At 38.9% G+C, this 27,328-nt stretch overlaps 3 protein-coding genes and 1 long non-coding RNA gene across 6 annotated transcripts; 1 reads left to right on the top strand and 3 right to left on the bottom strand.

Moving 5' to 3' along the window:
- Positions 1 to 1,290: 1,290 nt before the first annotated feature.
- Positions 1,291 to 3,655, bottom strand: LOC144075398 (uncharacterized). Of its 2 annotated transcripts, XR_013300550.1 has the most exons (5): positions 3,578 to 3,655; positions 2,063 to 2,149; positions 1,876 to 1,955; positions 1,626 to 1,645; positions 1,291 to 1,376 (listed from the first exon to the last, which is right to left on the bottom strand). It is a non-coding gene; the product is annotated as an uncharacterized LOC144075398 (long non-coding RNA). The 2 variants fall into 2 exon arrangements; XR_013300551.1 differs by lacking the exon at positions 1,291 to 1,376 and having other exon boundaries at positions 1,423 to 1,783.
- A 320-nt stretch (positions 3,656 to 3,975) lies between these two features.
- gmppb (GDP-mannose pyrophosphorylase B) lies at positions 3,976 to 8,115 on the top strand. The gene is made up of 10 exons (XM_077602361.1): positions 3,976 to 4,107; positions 4,887 to 5,093; positions 5,168 to 5,248; positions 6,062 to 6,110; positions 6,264 to 6,406; positions 6,469 to 6,627; positions 6,701 to 6,779; positions 7,136 to 7,263; positions 7,328 to 7,510; positions 7,641 to 8,115. The coding sequence occupies exons 2-10, from the start codon at positions 4,965 to 4,967 to the stop codon at positions 7,770 to 7,772; spliced, it is 1,083 nt and encodes a 360-aa protein (XP_077458487.1). The 5' UTR covers positions 3,976 to 4,107; positions 4,887 to 4,964; the 3' UTR covers positions 7,773 to 8,115.
- Positions 8,116 to 8,349: 234 nt separating this feature from the next.
- Positions 8,350 to 19,699, bottom strand: LOC144075390 (plakophilin-1-like). Its single transcript, XM_077602350.1, has 13 exons — positions 18,817 to 19,699; positions 17,568 to 17,644; positions 16,812 to 17,155; positions 16,296 to 16,437; positions 15,711 to 15,918; positions 15,474 to 15,642; positions 14,910 to 15,027; positions 14,659 to 14,832; positions 14,417 to 14,587; positions 14,125 to 14,278; positions 13,758 to 13,944; positions 8,661 to 8,745; positions 8,350 to 8,528 (listed from the first exon to the last, which is right to left on the bottom strand). Exons 1-13 carry the CDS (start codon positions 19,010 to 19,012, stop codon positions 8,454 to 8,456), a joined length of 2,100 nt encoding a protein of 699 aa, XP_077458476.1. The 5' UTR covers positions 19,013 to 19,699; the 3' UTR covers positions 8,350 to 8,453.
- A 165-nt stretch (positions 19,700 to 19,864) lies between these two features.
- On the bottom strand, positions 19,865 to 27,226 carry smpd2b (sphingomyelin phosphodiesterase 2b). Of its 2 annotated transcripts, none has more exons than XM_077602359.1 (11): positions 26,938 to 27,226; positions 25,653 to 25,724; positions 25,476 to 25,572; positions 24,289 to 24,365; positions 23,942 to 24,035; positions 23,095 to 23,184; positions 22,950 to 23,032; positions 22,749 to 22,881; positions 22,534 to 22,638; positions 21,354 to 21,531; positions 19,865 to 21,271 (listed from the first exon to the last, which is right to left on the bottom strand). In XM_077602359.1, exons 2-11 carry the CDS (start codon positions 25,703 to 25,705, stop codon positions 20,883 to 20,885), a joined length of 1,299 nt encoding a protein of 432 aa, XP_077458485.1. In that variant the 5' UTR covers positions 25,706 to 25,724; positions 26,938 to 27,226; the 3' UTR covers positions 19,865 to 20,882. The 2 variants fall into 2 exon arrangements, with proteins under 2 accessions (XP_077458485.1, XP_077458486.1); XM_077602360.1 differs by having other exon boundaries at positions 19,865 to 21,268.
- Between the last annotated feature and the right edge of the window lie 102 nt (positions 27,227 to 27,328).

Here is a 27,328-nt window from a genome sequence, read left to right as displayed (position 1 = left end):
AAGTGAGTCTTTTTTTAATAGCTTCTAATTCCTCTACCCGTGTAATTGGATTGGATAACTTTATTCATCCCGTATTCGGGAAATTTTGTTGTCACAGTAATGTTTAGATATCAGCGACCAGTGTTCACGGCTTTCCTAAATTAGCTTGTTTAGTATCATGATACACTCCAATTTTGAATGAAGACACTTAAACTGGGTTGGCGTTGATTTTTTTTTTTAATAGCAAGTTCCTGTGTGGGTAACTCACACTCACACTAGTGCCATCAAGTGGAGGTGTAAGGAATAAACAGTACACTTCTAGAATACGTATATACCTTTGCCCTTCCCTTTCCTAAAGGAAGACTTCAGGGCTTGGACCTTTTGATTTTTAATTGTGGTTTTGACAAAACCTAAGCGAGACATTCATTCAACCGTAGCACAGGGGTCATTTTTGACTCGTTTAAACAAGAGCTTTGTGAGACATTTTATTTTTTTGATTGAATGGGAGTCATTTGTGCATCAAAATGGTTAAATAAGCAATGACATAATCATGCTGTGGTGTTTTGCAGAGGTTTAAAGCCACGGAGATAGTGGAAGCTGTCCAAATCTACAAGACCAAAGAAGTCGTGTATGACGTAAGACCTGTTTTTCAGGTTATTTGATTTATTATTTTCATGTCATGTGTACTAAAAATACTCTATTTTGCTTCTCTTCAAGGTCCACCCAAGTTTACCAAATCAACGCTAAAGAAAGGTGACTTTGGAGTGTGGCACAGCCTTTGACACCAACATCTTGAGGGCCCCTATCCAGTATGTTTTCCATATCTCCCACCACATCTGAAGTATATGATCAACTCCTCAGCAAACTGTCCAGGAGCTTGATCATGACTTTGATTTGGGTCTGTTGGAAGACATGGAAAATAGACTAAATAGTGGCTCTTGAGGACTACCTCTGCAGTGGACAAAAAGCCAACTGAGCAGTCATCAGCGAGGTATGTCTAATTTCCCTTTTCCCCCCTCCTACTGTGGCTTTAATGTTGCCTTCTTATGCAGTGGGATGAAGGCTTGCTGACTGAGGAAAGCAGAGATGACACTTCTGGTAAAACCTAACTCTGTTTTATTTTTTTGATGTTGGACTTAGTCTATTTTTCCCCCCCAGAGCCAAGAAAACATTCTTTGTTCATGGATAGAAGCATCACCTCATCTTTAAATGCTGGATGGGATTTTATCTCAACCCCTTTTTGTGGAAAAATAAAGCCCTTGAAATGTACACATGTCTTTCTTCATAACTAGTAAAAGAATGGAACTAACATTTCATTTTAAACATTTATTAAAAGAAATACATTTTCACATGTAGAAGTTATCACATTGAAGTACTGATTGGCCAGTCTTCTCCACCTGTACACAAACAAATTTATTGCACTTTGATTTTAAAAATACATTCAAAATATTTTACAAGGTTTTTTTAATAAACACTTAGTAAAAAAATAGGGCAAAAAGACTTAGAATATAAACACCAAAAATTAAAGGAAAAAAAAGACCATTGAGGGTCTTGGGTCTTTTTTCTCCAAGTGTTTTAACAAAGACAAATGACACTCAAATCTCTTTTATTGAAATTTCTGATTGAAAAAAAAAAGAAATCCTCACCTTAGGGATCGGGACATCACCTATAAAATAAGAGGGGGTTAGTAAATTGCAACTTTAGTCAATAAAATAATGTGAGATTGGAATGTTTTGACTTGGATACATTACAATATAACCCGGAAATAAGCTGCTTCCGGTAGCCAGCGCTATCACATTTCGATCTTAATCCAAGAAAGTACAGAAATAGCACTCCTTACTGACACTGCGGCGTAAGAAACGATGCGCCAAATAGGCGTGAAAATACGGTATTAACCTCAGAGCAGAGTTCAGAGACGATGCAGCATCATCTTCAAGTGGGCAACCTGGGAAGATCACCTGGACATCACCATGGACCTGGTGCATGCAAAAAAATAGAGCAAAAGTTATCATATACAGAGACTGGAGATTCAACAGATAGGTTTAGGTGGGTTTTTTTTTGTGGGGGGGGTAATTAGTATTACCTTGATACCTTGGCCCAGTCTCCTCTCCCCTCAAGGGTGTGCATGGTTCTGGACACACGGGAAAAGCTTCATCTTGATTTAACCAAGCTATTTGGGAAGTGCAAACAATTATTACAGGAAAGAGAAATCTTAAAGTAAATGATCAAGATAAAGAATGAAAATAAGTTAGCCACGCGAGTGTCAATGGCTGTTACAGCGCATCTCTCTAGCAGTGTGCCGCGGCAACGCATGCAGTGTGCCGCGGCAACGCATGCAGTGTGCCGCGGCAACGCATGCAGTGTGCCGCGGCAACGCATGCAGTGTGCCGCGGCAACGCATGCAGTGTGCCGCGGCAACGCATGCAGTGTGCCGCGGCAACGCATGCAGTGTGCCGCGGCAACGCATGCAGTGTGCCGCGGCAACGCATGCAGTGTGCCGCGGCAACGCATGCAGTGTGCCGCGGCAACGCATGCAGTGTGCCGCGGCAACGCATGCAGTGTGCCGCGGCAACGCATGCAGTGTGCCGCGGCAACGCATGCAGTGTGCCGCGGCAACGCATGCAGTGTGCCGCGGCAACGCATGCAGTGTGCCGCGGCAACGCATGCAGTGTGCCGCGGCAACGCATGCAGTGTGCCGCGGCAACGCATGCAGTGTGCCGCGGCAACGCATGCAGTGTGCCGCGGCAACGCATGCAGTGTGCCGCGGCAACGCATGCAGTGTGCCGCGGCAACGCATGCAGTGTGCCGCGGCAACGCATACAGTGTCCTCGACTGTGTGAAGAAGGTGTGAAGTTATGTGATGTGTGAAGAAGGTGTGAAGTTATGTGATATGTGTGAAGAAGGTGTGAAGTTATGTGATATGTGTCACGTTTCTTTTTTTTATTTTAATTTTTATTATTATTATTTTTATTTATTTATTTTATTTATGTTTTATTTGTTTTAGTGCATATTATACACCCATGTTTGACATATTTTATTACTTTGCCCTTCTTTTGTACAAATTAATAAAGTTGAAATACGCAATGTTTAAAAAAAATAATAATAATAAGTTAGTGAGTGCTCGGTGCTAATTTCCCCTTTCCAGACAAAGCGATTCAATCTACAGACTGATGTTAAAAACTAGTAGAAAGTCGGCTTAACCATTTTGGTATCAATGATTTTTGTTTAAAACAGAATTACAAATTGGAAAAGGGCGTTTAGCAATCGCAGTGAAAACTATCATTACATTCAACACACCTTCACCTGGCAAACTGACCGTTGATATCTCGGCTTTGTTTGATAAAATGAAGTCTTCCCCCACGACTCAATAATGGAGAGAATACGGACAAAATACTTTTGAAGTCAAATGTCGTGAGGCTAATGCTAAGCTAGCTAGTGACATGACAAGGAGCCCATACTTCAAATGTCGACTGTGTTCGACCTGGCAATAAACTAACAGATTTGTTGGCGTTTTGGCTCAATTGATTCCTAAAAAAATCTCCCGGTAGGGTGTTAAAAATGCACATAGGCCAGTAAATTGCTCTAGTCTAGGGCTTACCTCGTTTGGGTGCTAGTCGTTCGACCGACGGCATGGAAATGGCTGACCCAAGGGGCGCGATGCTGCGCATGTGCATAATTTACGCACCTGCGTCACCAATGGGCGTAACCACGCCCATAGGAGGTGATTTGTCCTCCCGACTCAATGACCATGTTTGGAAGATGACGCCATTTCTACCAGGAAATGGCATCGTTTCACAAAAGTAAAGTATTGATAAAAAAATAAAACCTTCAACGCTGTTGTTTGCTTGGCAAGTTGAATTAAGATAAGATATTTTGTTATATATTTATAAGAAAATATTGTTTTTTCACGCCTTTGTCTCATAAATTGAAAGAAGAGTCAAGTTCATGCTACGTCTTGCTTTTAATTTGAAATCCAAAACAGGATTAACTGGTTGTGGAATTCCCGTACTCGATGCGTAGTGGAACATCCGGAAGTCAAACAAGGAAGTGGGAATTGAACGCAATTACGTGTCACTCCTCGCATGCACCCGGGAATGTCTTCGTAAACCAACCATAACTTGCAGAAACGTGAGTATTTATATCTTTTAAACCTTAATTTGACCAACTAATGGAACGTGAGGGTGAAATAGTCACACGAAAACAAAAAGAGTCGTCTTAGTCCAGCTAACATGTAGCTCCCTTCATAGTGTATGAACAACTGTGTCTGAATTTAAACGCGTTAATTTATAGTTGCTCAACGAGAAAACATTTCCGTTGTTTATCAAATGTATAGTTAAATGGGGGGAAAGGGTCAAATTGTTGGCTTGTAAGATGCTTTTGCATCTACTGTGTGTTATAAAAAAAAGGAAAATGATACATAAAAATTGAATGGTTGAGAGAGTATTTTCAAGGGGGAAAAAGTGCCATATTTGTTCCCATTCTATTATTAAACAAATTGTAATTTTCAGAAATGAATGAAGTTTGCTTAAAGGGAAATAATTATTACAGCAATGTCAAAGAAAGGGACCTTTTCCATGAAAAATTCTGTTTTTCTTGTCTGAAAATAATATTTTCATTAGAAATATTGAAATTCATTCTGGAGAGATGTGACCATTAAAAAAAAATAACAAACGGCACAATTGTATTCATTAAAAGGAAAAAAATCTGGGATTTTTTTAAAAATATATTAGAAGGCAAAATTACTGGCAACTCTGAAATTTAAAAAAATACTCGCGCTGACTGCAATGCAAGATTAAAAGAAAGTGACATATTTTATGACCCCTAATGTATGAAAAACAGCACCCATCGTCACCAAAATTCATGTGCACATCCTCTACTCATTCCCATTACAATCTATCCATTTTCAGAACAAGGAAAAGGAGAGACGCGTCGTCGTCTTGGAGCCCTTGTTTCCGCGGTCACGCCCGCCGAAGACATCGGGGAATATGAAGGCCTTGATTCTCGTCGGGGGTTACGGCACACGCCTGCGACCGCTCACTTTGAGCGTCCCCAAGCCGCTGGTGGACTTCTGCAACAAGCCCATCCTGCTCCACCAAGTGGAGGCCTTGGTTAAGGTAGGCGTGACCTTCCCGTTGCCCACTGAGGGCGCCCTAGCGTTAACTGCACGTCCACGGTTTCTTCCATCCAGGCCGGGGTGAAGCACGTCGTCTTGGCGGTGAGCTACATGTCGGAGCTGCTGGAGCGGGAAATGAGGGTCCAGGAACAGCGAGTAAGTCCAGCACAGCACCGCAACCACCCACCCATTTTCAACAGTTACTTTCGAAGGTCTAAAAGTTCCGCTGTCACGACTTTTTACCCTCTAATTAAAAGCTGAAATTTATTCAGAGTATTAAAAATATATGATCAGGACTTACACCGATCCTAATCTTTGAAAATTTGTGGGAAAAAAAAACATTTTTGCCATGGTTTGCTTCCGCAAAGTCGAAAGCGATGACTTGGTTATAGGCAAGGGTTCCGGCAGAGGGCGTATGAGTCAATGGAGAACGGTAGTCGAGACCTGTTGACTTTATCGTGCGATGAGTCGGAATATGAAAATTTGTCACCATACAAAGGCGCAATTGAGTAAGAGAGAAAGCTATAAGAGAGTGCCTAACACGAAGGCATCCCAAGCTAAAAATAATAAGTTATCATTTGAAAATATTAAAACCAAGATTTATTTTCGCTACCCATGTCATTGTTAATAACTTTTTATTTGGGTAGATGTCATTTGTCACTTGGTTGGTCTTCACAAAAATGTTTTGATCAAAACAACAGGATACCAATTAATGCATTTCCCCCATAAACCGCTTCAATTTCTGTTTGGATTAGCAACATCTCTCTTGCAATAAATACATTATTTACTCTGGTTTCTTCTCCAGTGCGTCTAACCTTTGAGCTCTTTTGTCATCCCGTGTATTTACTTGCCCCATTTCTGCAAATAGTAGTAGAGGAAATGTATTGACTTTACGTCAGGCCAATTGAGTGATTTATTTCCAATCCTGAGTCACGTTTTATTTTTGTTGTTGTTGGTTGTGCTCCTCAGCTTGGAATTCGTATCTCGCTCTCACACGAGAAGGAACCTCTAGGAACGGGTGAGTCATGCTACATCTTTCACTTTGTCGCACACGTTTCCGCAGCAAGCGGGGGCACAAGATTGAGCCTTGAGGAACTCCGCCTCAGTTGTGTTGTCCCGTTTATCCCTGCAAATTAAAGTAACAGTGTTTGTCTTGATCCGGCGAACCCAGCGGGTCCTCTGGCGCTGGCCCGCAAGCTCCTGGACTTTGACAACGAGCCCTTCTTCGTCCTCAACTCGGACGTCATCTGCGACTTTCCCTTCCAAGAGATGCTCAAGTTTCACCGCGACCATGGCAAAGAGGGCACCATTGTGGTGAGTGAGGGAATTGAGCGCCGTCGACGTGCGGCCGATCCTCACAAACATTTCTGGAAAAGGTGACTCGGGTGGAAGAACCGTCCAAGTACGGCGTGGTGGTCTTTGAGACGGAAAGCGGCAGGATCCATCGCTTCGTGGAGAAGCCGCAAGTGTTCGTGTCCAACAAGATTAACGCCGGCATGTACATCTTCAATTCCACTGTCCTCGGTAGAATCCAGGTCGGGGAAAAAAACATTTGACGTGACTCTGTGGTTGCTTGCTTTGTAACCGGTTGCTTTTTCCTTTGCGCAGTTGAGACCGACGTCCATTGAGAAAGAGATTTTCCCCATCATGGCTGAAGAAGGACAGCTGTACGCTATGGAGCTGCAGGGTAACTATGATTAACCCAGTAATGGAAATGGCTGGAAAGCGGGAAAACTTTAATCGTAGCCCAAAGCGGAATATTCCAAACTTTTACACATTTGGGTTGTTTTGGTTTCCTCAGCTGACAGCCCCACAAGACGTAAGTTTTTAATTTTATGTTTGTTAAATCCCACCCGAGGCCCTTGACACCAAGCACTGGTACCAAAACAAGGACCATAGTGCTTAATGTTGCTTTTGGTACACTCTAGTTTATCACTACCCATCTTCTAGTTTTACCAGGTCCTTCCCATAGTCGTACCTCGCCAGATCAGGTCCTAGTCCAAAAAACCCCAAAGTGATCCTTGGACCTTGGTGTCGTTTCAGGTTTCTGGATGGACATCGGTCAACCCAAAGACTTCCTGACGGGAATGTGCATGTACCTGCAGTCGTTACGGCAACAGGCGCCCGAAAGGCTGCACGCCGGACCCGGTTTCCTGGGCAATGTTCTCGTGGTGAGTCCGTCGCGCCGATAGGGAGCGGAACCGCCGTGATTCTCATGCCTTTTCCTGCGCCAAGGACCCGACGGCTCAGATAGGCAAGAACTGCACCATCGGGCCCAATGTGACCATCGGGCCCAACGTGGTGGTGGAAGATGGCGTTCGGGTCAAGCGCTGCACAGTTCTGAAAGGTGCTCGGGTTCGCTCGCATTCCTGGCTGGAGAGCTGCATCGTGGGATGGAGCTCCTCTGTGGGCCAGTGGGTAAGCGGACGCCGCGACTCGATCTGTGGCACGATTCGATGCCGATTAATCACGATACTGCACTTAGTGGCGATTTTTGTTCATCTTTAAAATGGACGTAAAACTACAGTTAATGCCCCCCCTCCCGCAGGTCCGCATGGAGAACGTGACAGTTTTGGGCGAGGATGTCCTAGTCAACGACGAGCTTTACCTGAACGGCGCCAATGTTTTGCCGCACAAGTCCATCAGCGAATCTGTCCCAGAACCACGCATCATCATGTAGTCCCAAAAATTGGACCTGCTTCTCCTCGTAACTGCGCCCAAACTGGTGAATTGTGTCGCAAATTTGGTGGAACGAGACGAACCTTTTCTCTCTCTTTCTGAACTTGAGCAAGAATTCTGGCCCCCTGGCGGGACGTCCATGAAGATGCCACGCTTCTGGAGAACTTTTCGGTTTGACCACCGGAGGGGAGCAAACTGAACGCTAAAGTTTAACCGTGAAGTACCATTTGTTGTTTTTCATATGGCTGCTGTGCGAAAGGTCGAAATTTGTCACGAAGTTATCGGAAAACGTCCCTTTTTTGTCAAGAAAGCTCTCTCTGAATAAATATAATGTAAACAATCAACATGGGAAATGTTAAAACTTCATTTCATAAAGTAAAATTCTCATACCCCTTTTTTGTAGCAGAAAAGGACCTCGTTGCTGGATTAATGCCTTCGCTGCGATTGATTGTGTTAAGCATCCAATCTATTTGAATTGGCTGGGAACAGAATGTTGATTAAAAATGAGTACTTTTCAAGAAAAAAGTAAACCTAAAAAAAGAATTAAAATTGGAAGAACTTACATACAGTGCTGAATGTCACGTTTTCCCCTAGAAAACTTTATTAGCACATCAAAAATAGCAAAAATGCTCCCCGATTGAATACCAAAACATTAAAATGAAATGAGAAGCAGAAGGCCTTCCTAATCAATCACCTGACTGGACTTGTGGGCTTCCGTGGTGACGTCGTTGACAAACGCCGACTTGGTCATCCCTTGCTGTGGGGTGAAAATACAATGAAAATAAGTCGAAAAGCCGCAGCAAACTGCTGCTGCATTCCCGGGAAATCAATCCAGCTGGTGGGAAACGTTTGTGACAAATGCCGGCGCGAGGCATGGAAGGCAATTCACCTTTTTCAGGAGGCTTTGGATCTCCTTGTCGGACCACAAATGGTAGAGAAACACAGACGCCGACTTGCTGGATTTGGGGAAATATCTACAAAAGACAAGAGAAGTAACGATTGAGTGTTGAGGCCACAAAAAAGAAAAGATGACACTACGACAAAAAAATACATTCATATTGTGCAATTATGGCTTTTTTTTTCAATAAAAATGACTGTACTAAGGGTTTTTCTTTCATTAAAAACGTATACTAAGGCCATTTTCAAAAAAATACCATGTATACTACGGCTTTTTTTAATTAAAAGGACCATGTATAGTATGGCTTTCTTTCTTAAAAAATGACTATGTATACTAAGGCTTTTTTTTCTTAAAAAATGACCATGTATACTAAGGCTTTGTTTTAATTAAAAAGGACCATGTATACTAAGGCTTGTTTTCTTAAAAATGACTATGTACGATACTAAGGCTTTTTTGATCAAAAAGGACCATGTATAGTAAGGCTTTTTTTCTTAAAAAATGACTATGTATACTAAGGCTTTTTTTAATTAAAAAATGACCATGTATACTAAGGCTTTTTTTTTTTAAAATAAAAAAGGACCATATTTACTAAGGCTTTTTTTCCTTAAAAAATGACTGTGTATAGTAAGGCTTTTTTTCTTTAAAAATGACCATGTATAGTAAGGCTTTTTTTCAATTAAAATGGACCATGTATACTAAGGCTTTTTTTGATTAAAAAGGACCATGTATACTAAGGCTTTTTTTCTTAAAAATGACTATGTATAGTAAGGCTTTTTTCCTTAAAAAATGACCATGTATAGTAAGGCTTTTTTTCCTTAAAAAATGACTATGTATAGTAAGGCTTTTTTTCTTTAAAAATGACCATGTATAGTAAGGCTTTTTTTCAATTAAAAAGGACCATGTATACTAAGGCTTTTTTTGATTAAAAAGGACCATGTATACTAAGGCTTTTTTTCTTAAAAATGACTATGTATAGTAAGGCTTTTTTCCTTAAAAAATGACCATGTATACTAAGGCTTTTTTCATTAAAAAATGACCATGTATACTAAGGCTTTTTTTGATTAAAAAGGACCATGTATAGTAAGGCTTTTTTCCTTAAAAATGACCATGTATACTAAGGCTTTTTTCATTAAAAAATGACCATGCATACTTAGGCTTTTTTTTATTAAAAAGGACCATGTATACTAAGGCTTGTTTTCTTAAAAATGACCATGTACTATACTAAGGCTTTTTTGATCAAAAAGGACCATGTATAGTAAGGCTTTTTTTCTTAAAAAATGACTATGTATACTAAGGCTTTTTTTGATTAAAAAATGACCATGTATACTAAGGCTTTTTTATTTTTTATTAAAAAGGACCATGTATAGTATTTTTTTTTAAATCAAAAAGGACCATATATACTAAGGCTTTTTTCCCTTAAAAATGACCATGTATACTAAGGCTTTTTTCATTAAAAAATGACCATGTATACTAAGGCTTTTTTTGATTAAAAAGGACCATGTATAGTAAGGCTTTTTTTCTTAAAAATGACTATGTATACTAAGGCTTTTTTGATTAAAAAGGACCATGTATAGTAAGGTTTTTTATTAAAAAATGATTATGTATAGTAAGGCCTTTCTTTCTTAAAAATGACCATGTATACTAAGGCTTTTTTATCAAAAAGGACCATATATACTAAGGCCTTTTTTCCTTAAAAATGACTATATATAGTAAGTCTTTATTTCTTAAAAAATGACCATGTATAGTAAGGCTTTTTTCAATTAAAAAGGACCATGTATACTAAGGCTTTTTTTGATTAAAAGGACCATGTATACTAAGGCTTTTTGTCTTAAAAAATGACTATGTATAGTAAGGCTTTTTGTCTTAAAAAATGACCATGTATACAAAGGCTTTTTTTGATTAAAAAGGACCATGTATAGTGAGGATTTTTTTCTTAAAAAATGACTGTTTACTAAGGCTTTTTTTAATTAAAAAAGACCATGTATAGTATGGTTTTTTTTCTTAAAAAATGACCATGTATAGTAAGAATTTTTTTCCTTAAAAAATGACCATGTATACTAAGGCTTTTTTTTATCAAAAAGGACCATATTAACTAAGGCTTTTTTTCCCTTAAAAAATGACTATGTATAGTAAGGCTTTTTTTCTTAAAAAATGACCATGTATAGGAAGGCTTTTTCTCAATTAAAAAGTACCATGTATACTAAGGCTTTTTTTCTTTAAAATGACTGTATAGTAAGGCTTTTTTCCTTAAAAAATGACCATGTATACTAAGGCTTTTTTTCATTAAAAATGACCATGTATAAGGCTTTTCTTCTTAAAAAATGACCATGTATAGTAAGGCTTTTTTTTCTTAAAAAAGACCATGTATACTAAGGCTTTTTTAAATTAAAAAGGACCATGTATACTAAGGCTTGTTTTCTTAAAAAATGACTATGTATACTAAGGCTTTTTTGATTAAAAAGGACCATGTATAGTAAGGTTTTTTATTAAAAAATGACTATGTATAGTAAGGCTTTTTTTTCTTAAAAATGTCCATGTATACTAAGGCTTTTTTATCAAAAAGGACCATATATACTAAGTCATTTTTTAAGGAAAAAAGGCCTTAGTATATATGGTCCTTTTTGATAAAAAAACCTTAGTATACATGGTCATTTTTAAGAAAAAAAAAGCCTTACTATACATAGTCATTTTTTAATAAAAAACCTTACTATACATGGTCCTTTTTAATAAAAAAAGACTTACTATACATAGTCATTTTTTAAGGAAAAAAGGCTTATGTATAGTAAGTCTTTTTTTCTTAAAAAATGACCATGTATAGTAAGGCTTTTTTAAATTAACTATACTCAGTCTTGTTTTTATTAAAAAGGACCATGTATACTAAGGCTTTTTTTCTTAAAAATGACTATGTATACTAAGGCTTTTTTTCATAAAAAATGACCATCTATACTAAGGCTTTTTTAAAATTAAAAATGACCATGTATAAGGCTTTTCTTCTTAAAAAATGCCCATGTATAGTAAGGCTTTTTTTCTTCTTAAAAAATGACCATGTATACTAAGGCTTTTTTAAAATAAAAAGGACCATGTATACTCAGGCTTGTTTTCTTAAAAAATGACTATGTATACTAAGGCTTTTTTTCATTAAAAAGGACCATGTATAGTAAAGTTTTTTTTCTTAAAAAATGACTATGTATAGTAAGGCTTTTTTTTCTTAAAAAATGACCATGTATACTAAGGCTTTTTTTTTATCAAAAAGGACCATATATACTAAGGCTTTTTTTCCTTAAAAAATGACAATGTATAGTAAGGCTTTTTTTAATTAAAAGGACCATGTATACTAAGGCATTTTTGATTAAAAATGACCATGTATACTAAGGCTTTTTTAAAATAAAAAATGACTATGTATAAGGCTTTTCTTCTTAAAAATGACCATGTATAGTAAGGCTTTTTTTCCTTAAAAAGGACCATGTATACTAAGGCTTTTTTTTATATAAAAAAGGATCATATATACTAAGGCTTTTTTTCCTTAAAAATGACTATGTATAGTAAGGCTTTTTTTCTTAAAAAATGACCATGTATAGTAAGGCTTTTTTTCAATTAAAAAGGACTATGTATACTAAGGCTTTTTTTTATTAAAAAGGACCATATATACTAAGGCTTTTTTTCCTTAAAAAATGACAATGTATAGTAAGGCTTTTTTTAATTAAAAGGACCATGTATACTAAGGCATTTTTGATTAAAAAGGACCATGTATACTAAGGCTTTTTTTCTTAAAAAATGACTATGTATAGTAAGGCTTTTTTTCTTAAAAAATGACCATATATACTAAGGCTTTTTTCATTAAAAAATGACCATGTATACTAAGGCTTTTTTAAAATTAAAAAATGACCATGTATACTAAGGCTTTTTTAAAATTAAAAATGACCATGTATAAGGCTTTCCTTCTTAAAAATGACCATCTATAGTAAGGCTTTTTTTCCTTAAAAAGGACTATGTATACTAAGGCTTTTTTTGATTAAAAAGGACCATATATACTAAGGCTTTTTTTCCTTAAAAATGACTATGTATAGTAAGGCTTTTTTTCTTAAAAAATGACCATGTATAGTAAGGCTTTTTTTCAATTAAAAAGGACTTTGTATACTAAGGCTTTTTTTGATTAAAAAGGCCCATGTATAGTAAGGCTTTTTTTTTCTTAAAAAATGACTATGTATACTAAGGCTTTTTTTGATTAAAAGGACCATGTATAGTAAGGTTTTTTTTCTTAAAAAATGACTATGTATAGTAAGGCATTTTTCTTAAAAAATGACCATGTATACTAATGCACTTTTTTAATTAAAAAGGACCATGTATACTAAGGATTTTTTTCTTAAAAAATGACCATGTATACTAAGGCTTTTTTTTTTTTTATTAAAAAGGACCATGTATACTAAGGCTGTTTTTCTTAAAAAATAACTATGTATAGCAAGGCTTTTTTTCTTAAAAAATGACTATGTATACTAAGGCTTTTTTTAATTAAAAAGGACCATGTATACTAAGGCTTTTTTTTTCCTTAAAAAAATGACCATGTATACTAAGGCTTTTTTTTAAATTAAAAATGACCATGTATACTAAGGCTTTTTTTTAAATTAAAAATGACCATGTATACTAAGGCTTTTTTTAAATTAAAAAGGACCATGTATACTAAGGCTTTTTTTCATAAAAAATGACCATGTATACTAAGGCTTTTTTTATTAAAAAGGACCATGTGTACTAAGGCTTTTTTTGATTAAAAATTACCATGTATAGTAAGGCTTTTTTTCTTGAAAGAATGACCATGTATACTCAGGCTTTTTTTGATTAAAAAATGACCATATATATAAAGGCTTTTTTCATTTAAAAAAATTACCATGTATACTAAGGCTTTTTTTCACAAAAAAATTATCATGTATGGTAAGGCTTTTTTTTCATTGCGTGGCACGAATACTCATCTCATCTAATCTCATTTTCTGAACCGCTTTATCCTCACTAGGGTCGCGGACGTATACTCCAACGTACTTAAAGCATACTGTTCCTCTAATTAGCTTAATATATTTTTTGCTTTTTTCAACTCACCTGTTTTGACTGAGTTCCTTGAGCGAGTTGATCAAGCCACCGTTCAGCAGTCGCTTGGCGCTCTCAGGTTCTCTGGCCACCAGGAAATTGGCCGTCTGGCACGCCATGGACAGCGTGTCGTCCGACTCCTTGCAGGCTCCGGTGCCCACGCTCACCACGCCCAGTAGCTCAGGCAACACTTTGCCAGCTGCGCCCACAAAACAATTGCATTATTTAGGCTTCATTATTTGGCTGACGTAAATGAACAATTTTATGACATGTTATTGATACTTTGAACCATTAGAGACTTGGGAATTTCGTATGTATGTAGATGAGGCCTGTCAAACAAATATGGCATTTAAGAACTATTTAATTTGTTTTGTCTTACCCAAGATGTCTTGCAGATTGGGGTTCCTGCTGAAGTTGCGTATCAAAGCCACCGCATTCCTTTGTAGGGTGACTTTGTCTGACTTTAGAAGCGGCGTGATGACCTGCAGACCGTCTAGCTTCTGGGCTATCGTCTGGCTCATCACGTTGGAAACCTAAATAGGGGAAATGTGTCATTAATAATATTAAAAACATTCAAATGGTAGTTGAAAATGACAATTATTTTGGACTACAAGTCACAGTAGTTGAGAAATACACAAAGAGGAAAAAAAATCCAAAATGCATTTTCGTACGGTTCCTTCCTGTGCGGTGAGGTTCTGCAGAGCTCCGCAACATGCCTCCTGAGTTTCCTCCCGATGACTGGAGTCCAATAATGCTAAATAGTTCTGCAGGGTTTTGGAGTGGATAAGCCAACCGGCCCCCGCTGGGTTTGGGTCCTCTACCACCGGGAAGTCAAAGTGGCGCTAAAGACAGACGAGGAAAACCGTCAGCGAATGACACGGCGTTGCCAGCGACGCCATCGTCATCGTTGTACCTTGTTGTCGGGGGGTTTTCCAGGAGAAAAGCAACCGATGGGGCCAGCGTCACCCTGACTGTCCGTAGAGATGACAGGTTTGACTAAAGCCGTGATTCGGTTGAACAACGCTGGGGACTCGGCCTCCAACTCGAAGGTCAGGTTGTGAAGGATGCAGGCACAGTTCTCCACACACTGTTATGAAAATAGATTTCAACTTTCGTAAGGCTATCTGGACTGCGATCGGTGGATCTCATCAATGACGCGCTCACCTTATCGTCGACCCTGCCGTTATCCACGCATTCTTGAAGGTAAGCCACCAACGAGTCAACTAAACCTCGACATTTTCTCATTGTCTGCCGGTGGACCTGCTTGGCGCTGCTTAAGTTTCTGTCACAAAGTGAAAGCAAAAACATATTTTTGTCACTGTTATCATGTTTATAGGAAATTGCCCCCAGGGATGACCAGACATCCCCGATCGGCTCAATTAGAATTAGAGTCAAACTTTGGCAGGGAAATTGTATTATGCAATTTACAAAAAGAAAAGACATCCAGGAATTGCACCCAAGGATGACCATATATTTATATATGTGTGCAAATTCTCATATCAAACACATTAAAACGATTCATGTGAAATTTGAACAAACATTCTTGTGAAAGAACTTTGTCCACATTGTTTCGAGAGATTAACGTAACCTGTGGGCACCTGGAAATTGCACCCAAGGACGACCACTTTTCATAACGTATGACATTAGATTCATGCCACAATTCCATATGCGATGCAAATGCCAGATAATTTGAACTAGAATGTTTCCTTAAAATGGAAAGGTTTTTACCGCAGACAGCCAGTAGCGTGAAAGAAAGCTTCGTGATCCGGCCTGCTGGCGCTTCCACGCTCCGGGCCGCTGACGTAAGGCAGGATGATGCGCTCCATCAGGACGGGCAGAGAATTCTTCAGCAGGTCTGTCTTCAAGCTGTCGGCGGACGACAGATTCCACAGAAGACCTGGAAGAACACATGAGGATTGCCGCCAATTGCCTTGTAGGGGCCGTCGGATTCGCCGTATCGTCTACCCGTGAGCTGCTTGTGAATCTCGGGCGAGTCGCTTTCACGGAGAAGCGCCACGGTCGATGGGATGCCGGCGCAGCGCTGGATCTCCTCCTTGTTGTCGTTGTTCTTGAAGGATAGGTTGCGAAGAGCGGCAGAGGCCGTCTGCCCAAGGGACGCATTGGGGCTCTTCATCAGCGCGACCAACGGGGCGATTCCGTTGCACCTTCGCACCTGACACACGTAGACTTTTAAAGCGATACAGATCCAATGCGTTTAGACAGCCGTTAAATGCTCATGTTTCGCCAGATCGATTTTGTATTATGTTGATATGCCTTCATATTACACATTATTTTAGCCACTTAGCAATTAGGGTTTAAAATGGGGAAAAATGGAATTAAACTGTTCTCTTGAAAAAAAGTTAAAAATAATTTAGCATACGGACAAAACAAAATGGGAATAGACTTGCTGTGTGAACACATTTTAGATTAAAACCTGCGGAAACAATTTGCCATGCTGGACTAGTGTGCACAATCCACACTCAACACCTTCATTTACAATGTGTACTTTGAAGAGATAGCGCTAATCTCTTAGCTTGCCAGATAAGTCACCTCGTCCTTGGCCTTGTCGTCGTTGAACGTGTTGCGCAGGATGTAGGAAGCGCCAGAGTGCTGGAATTTGACGTCCTCATTGGACAGGAACTCTACGGCCTCCTTCATGGTGATGTCGGCATCTGCATTCTTCTCAATGAACCTGCAAGTGCAAGACAGTGATTGGTACCTCTGCTTAAGAATGTCTCTACATTCAAAATAGTGTGGGAGATTTTATCTCAAGATACAAAAGAAACTCAAGTTAAAAAACATGAAATCAAACATCGCTCTAAACGTAAACACGTTCCCAGCATCCTGTATTTATTTTCAATCTCCCAACACATTTCATACAAAAATTGTATACTTTGATCATTTTTAGGGATTTTGTTGGTAGTTATATGGCCCTCGGGACTTTTACAAGTAAAATGCATCTCTACTTACAAAACATTTCAAGTCACAAAACCCCTTCTGGAACCAATTCATGTAGCACTCACTACACATAGCTGTATACAAACCGTGGTTAGTATTTTTCCTTACCGAGAATCCACTTTGTCAGGCAATTTGTTTTGCTTTGTTGATGTATTCGTTACAAAAGGCTTGGACTGCGGTTTGCTAACGTCAAGTGTTCCACTAAGCGAATGCCGATTGTTGCTTCCAAACTGACTGCTGCTGCTGAGTAGATTTGTCCTGAAGGTGGTGTGGTTGGAAAGGAGCCTCTGTGGGGGTTCGTGGCGCTTGGGTAGGGAAGGCTGCCCGCGGTGGTTGGGCGGTGCCCAGCCCACGGGGGTGGTGCCAAACTCGTAGCGACGGCTGTAGGCGCCGGCGCTTTTAGTTGCCATGCTGTTGAACGATTGGCGGTTGGCACTTTTTTCCAGCGGGAGCTGTAGGGACAAAATAGACCAGGGATGACAAACTTTTTCTCTGGGGCCACTTTAAGAAAAAATTAAAACTTAAAATCTATCATTTGTTAAGCTAACTGGGGGTGGGTAGGCATTTTTTTCTTCTTTAAATGTGTTGATGGCAATAGGTGTCCGATCCATTTTGATTGGGAGGGGTGATTGTTTAATTTTTGTCTATTGACATCAATGGCAGCCAGAGTTAAGCTCACATAAATAAAAAAAGAAAAAGAAAAATACACACGACCTTATTTTGATTCAATTTATTATAATTTGTTTCATCTATTTTTGGAAGTTTTGATTTTATAAAAATATTATACCGTGGGCCGCAACCGTGAATCCTGTTCTAAAACAAATATGTCATTATGGCACGAAATAAAATGACCAAAATACTCACAGTTTTCAAGTACCCGTTCCCAAAGAAGACGTTTCCATTAGAAGCACTTGACTCAAATAAAACATCATTCAAAGGACCTAACGAGAAACAGAAAAAGGAAAAAAATCAGTTCATCTTTGGAATGACAAGATTGCAGTGCAGATTTATTACTTTGCAGTCATCATCGTTCTTTTTCTCACAGAGATCGAGTTGTGACTGATCTGCGGTTTAAAATGGCTCAAGTGTCTCAGAACAACAACATTCCCAAAAGGGAGAATTTGCAGCAGAGGGCACGTCCTAAAGTGTTTAGATACAAAAGCGTGTGTGGGTGTGTACAGCTCAAAGGGTGGCTAGTAGTCTAATGAGGTAGCAATTAGTGAAACCTGTTAGATCGTCTGACTCAACGATAAAAAACAGTGACCTACTCCAGCAAGTTGTTATTATTACAGACCATTGTAACTATTTAAATGCATTCTCACAAGTGAGTATTGGAAGCTTAGATAAGTTAACAACTTGATGTTAGCCAGAGTATTAAGAGTTTATAATATCATTTTTATGGACCGCACCTTCAATACACCAGTTTATTGTTGAACTTTGATCGGACGGGAAAAATTTGTTTGACTCGCAGGAACCTCATAAAATAGGACACTTATTAACCTTAAAGCTAACATTGGTGTAGTATAAAATATTAAGAATGACGACACTATAAAATGTTAGAGCAGCAATTGTAATACAGTATTCATGTGAGGAAAACAACAAAAACAAACAATACAGCTGAGTGCGTTAAGTCATTTGTTAACACAATGAACTCATTGTGAGTTAAGAAATTTCATTAATGTGATTGTACATTTAAAGGAAAACAAGTGCTAAACACTCCTTTTAAATGAACGATTATACAGAATGCGATTTGTAATTAATCTCAGATTGAATTGTTTTAACTGTGCATTATTAATTACCTCATGGCTCGGTAATGTAGATTAATATTTCAGTAATATGGTTGTACATATAAAACAAAGCGTACTGAATACTATTTTTGAATGAATAATTGCCTTTGCAATTAATATTATTGTATTTTAACTGTGCATTAATGCTTTGAGAGGTAATACAGATCAATATTGATGAATATTATGTCAAACAATATAGTGCTAAATACTAGGTACTTTGAATTTATGGTTCAGAATGGGGTTATACGCAATTAATCCAACGTTACGCAATGACTCGGATCAATTTGGATGAGTCTCGCTGTCAATGGGAGTGAAAGAGTTCTTACTGGTCGGGGAGAGGGAGGTGGAGGCCGTCCTGCTGCTGCTGGAGTGCCGCGAACGGGTCCTCTGTAAGCTCTGCACCTGCTCCAGCACACGCTGTTTCCCGTTGGCCGAGCCAAAGCCCGATGGCAGGGCGAGCGAGGTGTCTTCCGCCATGGCGCCGAGGGACAAAGCCGATTTGAACGGCTGGGCGCCGGCCATCGTCGCGGGGTGTCACAGGGGGATGTCGGACTCTCCCGGTGGCAGAACAACAAATCGCTTTGGGATCCAAACGCGGCGCACCTTGGACGCACCGCACCGCGCCCTGATTTATGCCTAGGGAGGAGATAACTTTTTCTTTTCTTTTCTGCTGCTTTGGGTGTGTCTACAGTCACCGAAGGGCAAACCTGGTTTACCTGTTTCACCTGCTGGAAGACAAGAGTACAACAGTCAAATGAATGGTTATACTTTGGAAGTGTGTTTTTGTTTTGTCCACCAAAAAAAAAAAATAAAAAAATATATTTTTTTCAAAATGCTGCTTGTTCTAGTTACAGTAGCCATTTTTTCCCAAAATAGTTCTGCCAAAATTTGACAAAAATGCTCCTACTCATTTTCAACTCGTAAAAAAAAAACTCGATATAGGCGGTCAATACTCTTTACGGAAAAATGCTCCAAACTCAACACGTAGCCAGAAGTAAACAGGTAACCGTAAATGCCTTGAAATCAATACGGAAAAATAGGAAGTCCTAGTACAAGGCTTAAAAAAAAACAATGATCCAGATCCAGAAACAAAAGTTTCTTGGGAATGTCCCAAAAATTAAAAGGAAGTCAAACTAAAAATCATGACTTCAATAAAAAAAATCCCTTTTATATGCAATTTTCAATTTGTTAAGTAAAAATGTCACTATACTATTCTATTGTATAAATGATATCTTAGTCCAATTTTCACAATCCACTTATTCCTATAACTATCATATTTGTCCTTTTCTTGTGAAATTAAAGGTTTTTTCGATCCATTTTAAGATGAAGTAGAAAAACATTTTGAAAGTGCCTAAGAAAATGAAAACGAACACGTCTTGTGTACTAATTCTTCATTTTAGAGCAAGAATTTTGACATGACAGTACAACAACAAACAATGCTCATGTGCTGAAATTGCCCTTAAATTCTGACTCAGAAAATAATAAATCATACTTTTTTTGCATTAAACATCATGCAAAATACAGTACTATGTATAGCGCTGGAATGAATCATTTGAAATCAAGATTAACCCCCCCAAATCACAATGCCCTGAAAGATAAAGAACACAAAATAATTTAAGTGAAAAGTCTGGCTCAGTCGTGTACTATGAAGGAGCGCCTATTAGAAGACATTGCTAAAATATATATTTATAAAATAAAAATAAAAAAGTGCACTGCACGCTAATGATTAGTTTAAATTAAACGAGCATATTTCACATATTTCAAGAATCAAATCAAAGAATACACATTTGATGATGCACTAAAACCATTCATTTGCTAAAGTGTGAGAATTGTGACGGGCATGATGTAGCTTGGAGTGTGCAACGAGTGGAGGTTCAAGTATATTTGTAAACGCAGCTGCGTGCGCTTGGAATACTTTCTGCGCGGATGGTCCTACTTTTTAAGTACTGGGCGGGTGGAATGAATGTTCATGGATGGCCTTCAAAAACGACTACAAGAATAGTCCCATTATGGTAAAATGACATTGAAATATTTGGGCTTCACAGTCGTAAGCTATGATTGAGTTGTCGTATTTTTTTCCCAATAACAAGGGAAATTGTCCTTTCCCTATTGATTGACAATTTTAAAAAGAGGAAAAATCACATTCTACTAATAGAGCATTTTCCCCCACAGCACTACTGTCAATGGCGGCGAAAGATGAGCGTGGCTTCATCATTTTACTCATTTTTAACCCAACTTAACAATTTTTGCGGTTTTTGTAACGTTTTCAGAACATTTGGATAAAATGGGAGAACTCGTTGATAGCAGGCAAGAAAAAAATGTGACTTAAAATGGGTTAAGACAACTGCTTAAGAAATAGATGGATAAGACTTGACTTGATAAGACATGGCCATTATTTCCCCACACTTTCCTGTCGCTCCACCACAGGGAAACCCCTCAATTTCTCCTGCAGGCCCCCCACCGCTAACCTCATCTGATCTTCAGTACCCTGGAGGGATTTGAGCTCCATGGTGTAGAAAACATAGAGCAGCGTTGTGCAGAGCAGGATGGCCAAGCACAGCGCCGCCAGCAAGTAGAAGGAGGTAAGCGGGAAGGGGAGGGTCTTCTGGGCGCCCGGAGCCAACCAGGGGACGGCGGCAATGGCTAGCTCCAGGAGGAGCAAAGCCAAGCCCATGATGCCCGTGCGGGTCGCAGTCTCGCGCATTCGTCTGGCGCAATGGACGCCCACCTTTACCTCAGTGCGTGCCTCCGTCAAGATATCCACCAGTTGGGCCACTTCTTCTGAAGACGAGAGGGAAGGAAGGCAGCGTTTGAAAGCAGTCGGCAGTCATTTTAGTAGTCAATAAGCGTCATGGCAAAATACCTTGGGGGCACTCGCAACTCCTCGCACGAGAGTCTCCGCAGGCCTCGCTCGGAGCCAGCGAATCCAAGTGGAGTTTGGCCGTGAGCGCCTCATGGTCCGAGTAGGGGAAAGGGTGACCCGGGACCGAGCCTTTGGTGGTGTACATGGACGCGCATCGGATGTCGGCTCTGCAAGAACCCTGCATGCGAGGGGGACAGAGAAGACCAATCAAAATTTGGAGTGAGAACATTCAAATATGGACTGGACTATCCATTTAAAAAAAGATTTGCAGAGTGTACAGACGCTCCCCTACTTACGAACATTCGAGTTACGAACAACGGTACATACGAACATGTCTGCAAATTGCGTTTATGTCGAAAAATGTTCGAAAGTCCAATTTTGTATTGCGCGCCTTTTTCCGAGTAGTGCTTCTTTCCGCCGCTAATACCGACGCCTGGCGCTGTGAGAGCTCAGCTCACCCAGCATCTACCTTCCTCTGCCCAGTTCGTTGCAGTGCGGAAGAGCGTGAACGTATCTCCAGTGCGCAAAGAACCTTTTTCATTTTTATCATTAAATATCTCGTGCATCCATTATTCAATATGGTTGGTGAAAAGCGAAAGGCTTCTATTGAGGGAGGTGCAAGGAAGAGGCAAGCCATTTCATTTGAAATGAGTGGCAATAAACGAAGCTTGATGCGCGTGAGAAAGTGGTGAGCGTTGCACGTGAATACAACTTGAATCGTTCGACCGTCAGTACCATTTATAAACATAAAGATCGAGCAGCAGGACCCAAATATTGAACGTTGCACAAAGTTTGCAAATCAATTGAATGATGCCATACAGTGCTACCGCATCATTTATGATGAAAAAAAGAAAACTGCACTCGTCATTAGATAGCTTCTTTCGGCCAGTTTCTAGTAAATCTCTCTCTCTCTAATGTATGTATACAGTACTATGTATTCTCTCCATGTTATTAAATGTTTTTTTCAGTACAAACCAATGTGTGTTACTTATACAAGCCTTAAACATACAAATGCACTTATATAAACCTTCAATATACTTATATAGGCCTTAAACATAAATTATAATACAAAATATAGCACTGAGCAACTTACGAACAAATTCAACTTATGAACAATCGCTCGGAACCTAACTTGTTCGTAAGTAGGGGAGCGTCTGTATTGTGCAAATGTTAGCGTCACCTTGAAGAGGATGTAGTCGATCCTGATCCCTTTCTCGAAAGGAGCGATCACATGTTTGCTGATGAAAGGATTATCAAGTATGAGAGTCAGACCATCTTCACATCCCTGAAACAGAATTGAGCAATAAGCATCTCGTTTTGGCAAGGAATACCTGAGATTTGAACTTCAGACAACAATGGTCTCCGTTGCCCGTTCGGCACGTACGACGACCTTACTTCAAAATGGTCGGCCTCGGCGTAGGCGTCCCGCAATCCCGTGTAAGACTTCAGAAGCCGGTTTCCCAGGTCCTGAGGATGCATGTTGAGGTCACCGCCAAGGATCACTGCGTCGGCGCCGGCGGACGTGTGACTGGACACACGGCATTCCGATAAACTGCACTGCACTTATTAATTAGGGAGCAGACGAAAGAATGGTACCGGATGAACTGCTGCAGCTCCCAGGCCTGAACGACCCTGTGAGGCAAATAAACGTCCCTCTCCCGGGAATACTCGGCATGTAACTGCAATGGTAGAAGCCCGTTAGCTCACCTGGCGTACATTCAGGCATTAGGGTGCCACCTACGTGAGTAAGGTAGACGTTTGCAGTCAACGTGCCGACGTTCAGGACTGCCAGGCCCACGGCTTTGCCTCCAAACCAGTCGCCATGGTGAACCTGCAAGTGATTAGACTTTTATAACCAGAGGGATCTGGCATATTGTATCGCAAATACACAATATTGCACGTAATTGAAAAAAATATAGGGCATCAAAAAGTGTGCTAATTGCTGAGGTGGAAAAGGGAAAACAAGGAGAAACACAGCAAGCCCTCATAGGAGGGCAATATACATAATTTACTTAATTGGAATCAGTTAAGGACCAAATTGGTTAGCTGGAAAGGGAAAAAAGGAAAGTGTTAGAGGGGGAAAAAAACTTGCAGACTATTCTCCTGAATTGCGTAGTGTGAAATTGCAAAAATAAAAACACCGCAGAAGATAGGCAACAGAAAAATACAAGACTATCACATATGGGAAATCCCTCGATTATCGTGTCTTCACTTATCACGAGTTCACTACTTTGCGATTTTTTCCGCTATTAATTATTGTATTTTTTTTTAAATTTAATAATAATGTGAAAATCCACTCTGAAACTCGTAAGCTACTACGACTCAGCATTGAAGAAATATTTTTCTTTTTTTTAAGTTCATAAAAATGTGAGAATCCACGCTGAAACTCATAAGCGGAAGCCACTCTTGTTACTGTGACTAAGCACTGAAGGAAAAAAAACGTTATAATAGGGGTGACTTTGCGATTTGCGATTATCGCTGCCATGTCTGGTCTACATTAAGCGGGATATTCGAGGGATTACTGTAATTGTTAACAGTTAATTTGCATACATTGCTTTAATATCCAATTCAACATCAATAATACCTACCATGTACGGGTAGCCATTTAACGAATAGCGGTAAAGAAGTGTGTCTTGGATTCTGTGTTTGGAGAAAATTGCCAACCCGCTACCAATGACTCCACTGAAAAAGCAAAAAACAAAAATAGAATTTTTTGCAATAGAATTGCTACCGCTGCATTTTTTCCTCTCTTTAACCATAATGTGCTGGTAATTGAAATTCAATTCTCGTGACTACGTATGCAGGTCAAGAGGGAATTAAATGTTGTTAATCCTTGAGTCAGTCCCATTTAGCAGGTGGATCAAAGTGCCCCAGCATATCAGAGGCCTTTTGTACATTTTGCAAGAAGATTTCGTTGTTAGAATTTGAACGTTACCTCTGAAAGTAATGGGAGTGAACATGGCTATTGGCCAGTTTCTTTTTCAGGAACAGGTAGTCTTTTTCACTCCACACCTGCATAGGGACGGGCACAAAACAGTAGACAAGATTATCCCGCGAGCTGTTCATATTTAATGCTGTAAAAGTTCAAATTGTTCTACAATTAGTCAATAAAGGGTAAAGGTTAGATTTCAGTGAATGATACTTTTCATTTCATTCAATTAAAAAAAATGGTAAATACAACATTCTTAGGGACAATTTGAAGTATGTTATTTGGAATATAATACAATTAGGTCAAAATAGGGTAAATTACAAACTCGTTATTGACATTTGTGATTTTGAAATTCACTAAACCAAAAAATTAAACTTGCTATGAGGTGCGGCTAGATAACATTTCTAATTTTTTTAAAAATATTTAATTTGTAATGAGACAAGCAGATCAATTAATATTCCGCTTATGATCCTAAAACCTTCATTCTGAGCTACTAATTTTACAAAACTGAACTTTTTCACAAAAGGATTTTTATCCGATCGAAATGTTATATTATAAAAAGACATTGAGTAGATAAATATTGCAGAAAATCTCTTTGTATTTTATATAAGAAAACATTTGATAAGAAAAAAAATCAACGACTTTGTCCCCAAAAAATTGACATGCTAAATTTACTTAGAGAATAAATATCCTGTAATCTTGGCTTTTGCGTCGACCGTATTTTCTGGACTATAAATCGCACCAGCCAAAGAATGCATAATTAAGAAGTATAAAACATATACAAGTTGCACTGGAGTATAAATCGCAATTTTGGGGGAAATTTATTTGATAAAATCCAACACAAAAAACATACATTTTATCTTGAAAGGCAATTTAAAATTAAAATAAAATAGAGAACAACAGGCTGAATAAGTGTAAGGTATACTAACGTTACATGGCTGACATGCCTGGTAATGTCAGTAACGACGTAACATATTAAGAGTTATTCAGATAACTCTAGCATAAGTTGCTTTTATAAATTATCGGCAATGTTGAAATTATCAACACAGGCCTAGAGCTCCCTCTTGTGGTTTAGTGTGAAAATAACATGTGAAATGATATAATAATGTGTTAATAATTTCACACAAATCGCACCAGAGTGAATCGCAAACTATGAAAAAACTGACTTATAATCCGAAAAATATGGTACTCACTTCTTGGAGAAGGACCACGTCGTGCTTTTCTCGGTGCAGCATATCGGCGATCATAGCGTAGCGCTCGGCGCAGTGATGGCTAAGGTAGCGCACCCCCCTGGCGAACAAAAAAAAACACAAGCGGAATGTCGACGATGCACTTCCCGAGACCAACAGGTGACGCCGAGTATGACAGACCAGCAATTGAGAGAGAACACTCGGATGCTGCTGACAGAGTCCCTCCGATCCATGATGGTGGCGCATCGAGTCCTAATAGAAAAGTAAAGCAAAACTCAAGTTTGTGTGGGTTTCTGTTGAGCGCTGTGGTCGACGTGAGATAACAATGCATATTTATATGCGCGCGTCTGGGTGGAACAAGCTGTCCAGGCAGCCTCTAGTTAAGATCATGTGAGGTTTTGTGGGGGAAAAGGAGAAATTCAGTTGTGCAGAACAAACAAAAAAAGATGAAAATCCTATTTCAGTACGACGTGGAAAAAAAGTAGGTGGAAAGTCATTTTGCGTTTGTGTCATTAGCTTAATTCGTTCACTAGCAGCTCTGGTGACAGAGTAATAGAGGGAAATTCATATTGAAAACACTCCTCGACGACAGTAGATATTCAGTCCATTTCAAATGTTAAAATGGATTGGATGTCTATAGCTGTCACTGGCAGCCAGAGATAAACTATGCAAGGTTACATTGCAAAAGACATTGGGGCAACACTTATTTGAATGTCTTTTAGTCTTTTTCCACAACTTTAATACAATTTGTTTTATTTTTAAAGTATAATTTTTGGGGGGTGATTTTTCTTTGAATTATTATTATTATATTGCCAATAGCGTTTTAAAGCTGTTTTAATGTTTAATTTATTTATTTAAAAAAAAATCGCCCCGCAATTTCATTCTATTAATCTTAAAAAAAAACTTAAAATGACATGCTGGCCAAAATATATATTCAGGTTACACTAATACTACAATACTCAAATGGGGGACACATTTGGCCCCACGTTAGAGACCGTTATCTTCTATCCTGAATGCAATAAAAACCTAAATGTAATACAAACTTTTTAGAGAAAAAAAAAATCCTTACTCGTGCATGTAAGGGTTAAAAAATATTTACATTATCCAAATGTAATCCGAAATATATTTGTAAATGACTCATTTAAAAAAGTTGAAGATTTTAAAACCCTTGCTAATTTATCAACTGTTATAAATGGCACAAATCCGCCTGCGTATGTCCTGATGTAAACAATGATTACAATTTATAAAATTACACCTTTCTAATGGACACATTATTTCAAATTAGCGCAGTGCACATGACCCAAAAAGCTACACGAACAATTATAACAATTTAGAAGATTGAAGTTAGAAATTGTTTGACACGTGATCAAAGCAACGGTTGCTAGTTTTATGCGGATTATGAAGATTAAGAGTAGTTTAGAAACACTTTTAACGGGTTTATATTAAAAATGCATATTTAGCTCACCTGATCGAACGGTTTGTAGTGGGACAAACGGGGTTTAGTCAAAATGTCTTGCGGGTCCAGACTACTTCCTGGCGTTTACGACCAGCTAAACCGAAACAAGTCGGCCCACGACGGTGTCAAAATAGTTGTTTGGTCCAATGACGGTAAAAAGCACGACATTGAATTCCTCCGATTACGCTTTAACGCCGTCGAAGTGAAACCAGAGCACGTTAAAACAGACATGTTTGATCAAATTAACGTCATTGAGGGAAACGTTAACTTCCTAACATCCGATACGACTAGTGGCTTCCAAAACAAAGTACATACACACCTGACATGATGACTGATTTGGCTACATTTGATATATTTTTATATTTTATATATTATCCTATGTATTGCAAGATTATTAACT

The sequence above is a fragment of the Stigmatopora argus genome, chromosome 6 (assembly GCF_051989625.1).
Source record: "Stigmatopora argus isolate UIUO_Sarg chromosome 6, RoL_Sarg_1.0, whole genome shotgun sequence".
Lineage (NCBI taxonomy): Eukaryota > Metazoa > Chordata > Actinopteri > Syngnathiformes > Syngnathidae > Stigmatopora > Stigmatopora argus.
The sequence above is the reverse complement of the archived record's forward strand: the minus strand, read 5'-3'. Positions and strand labels throughout refer to the sequence as shown.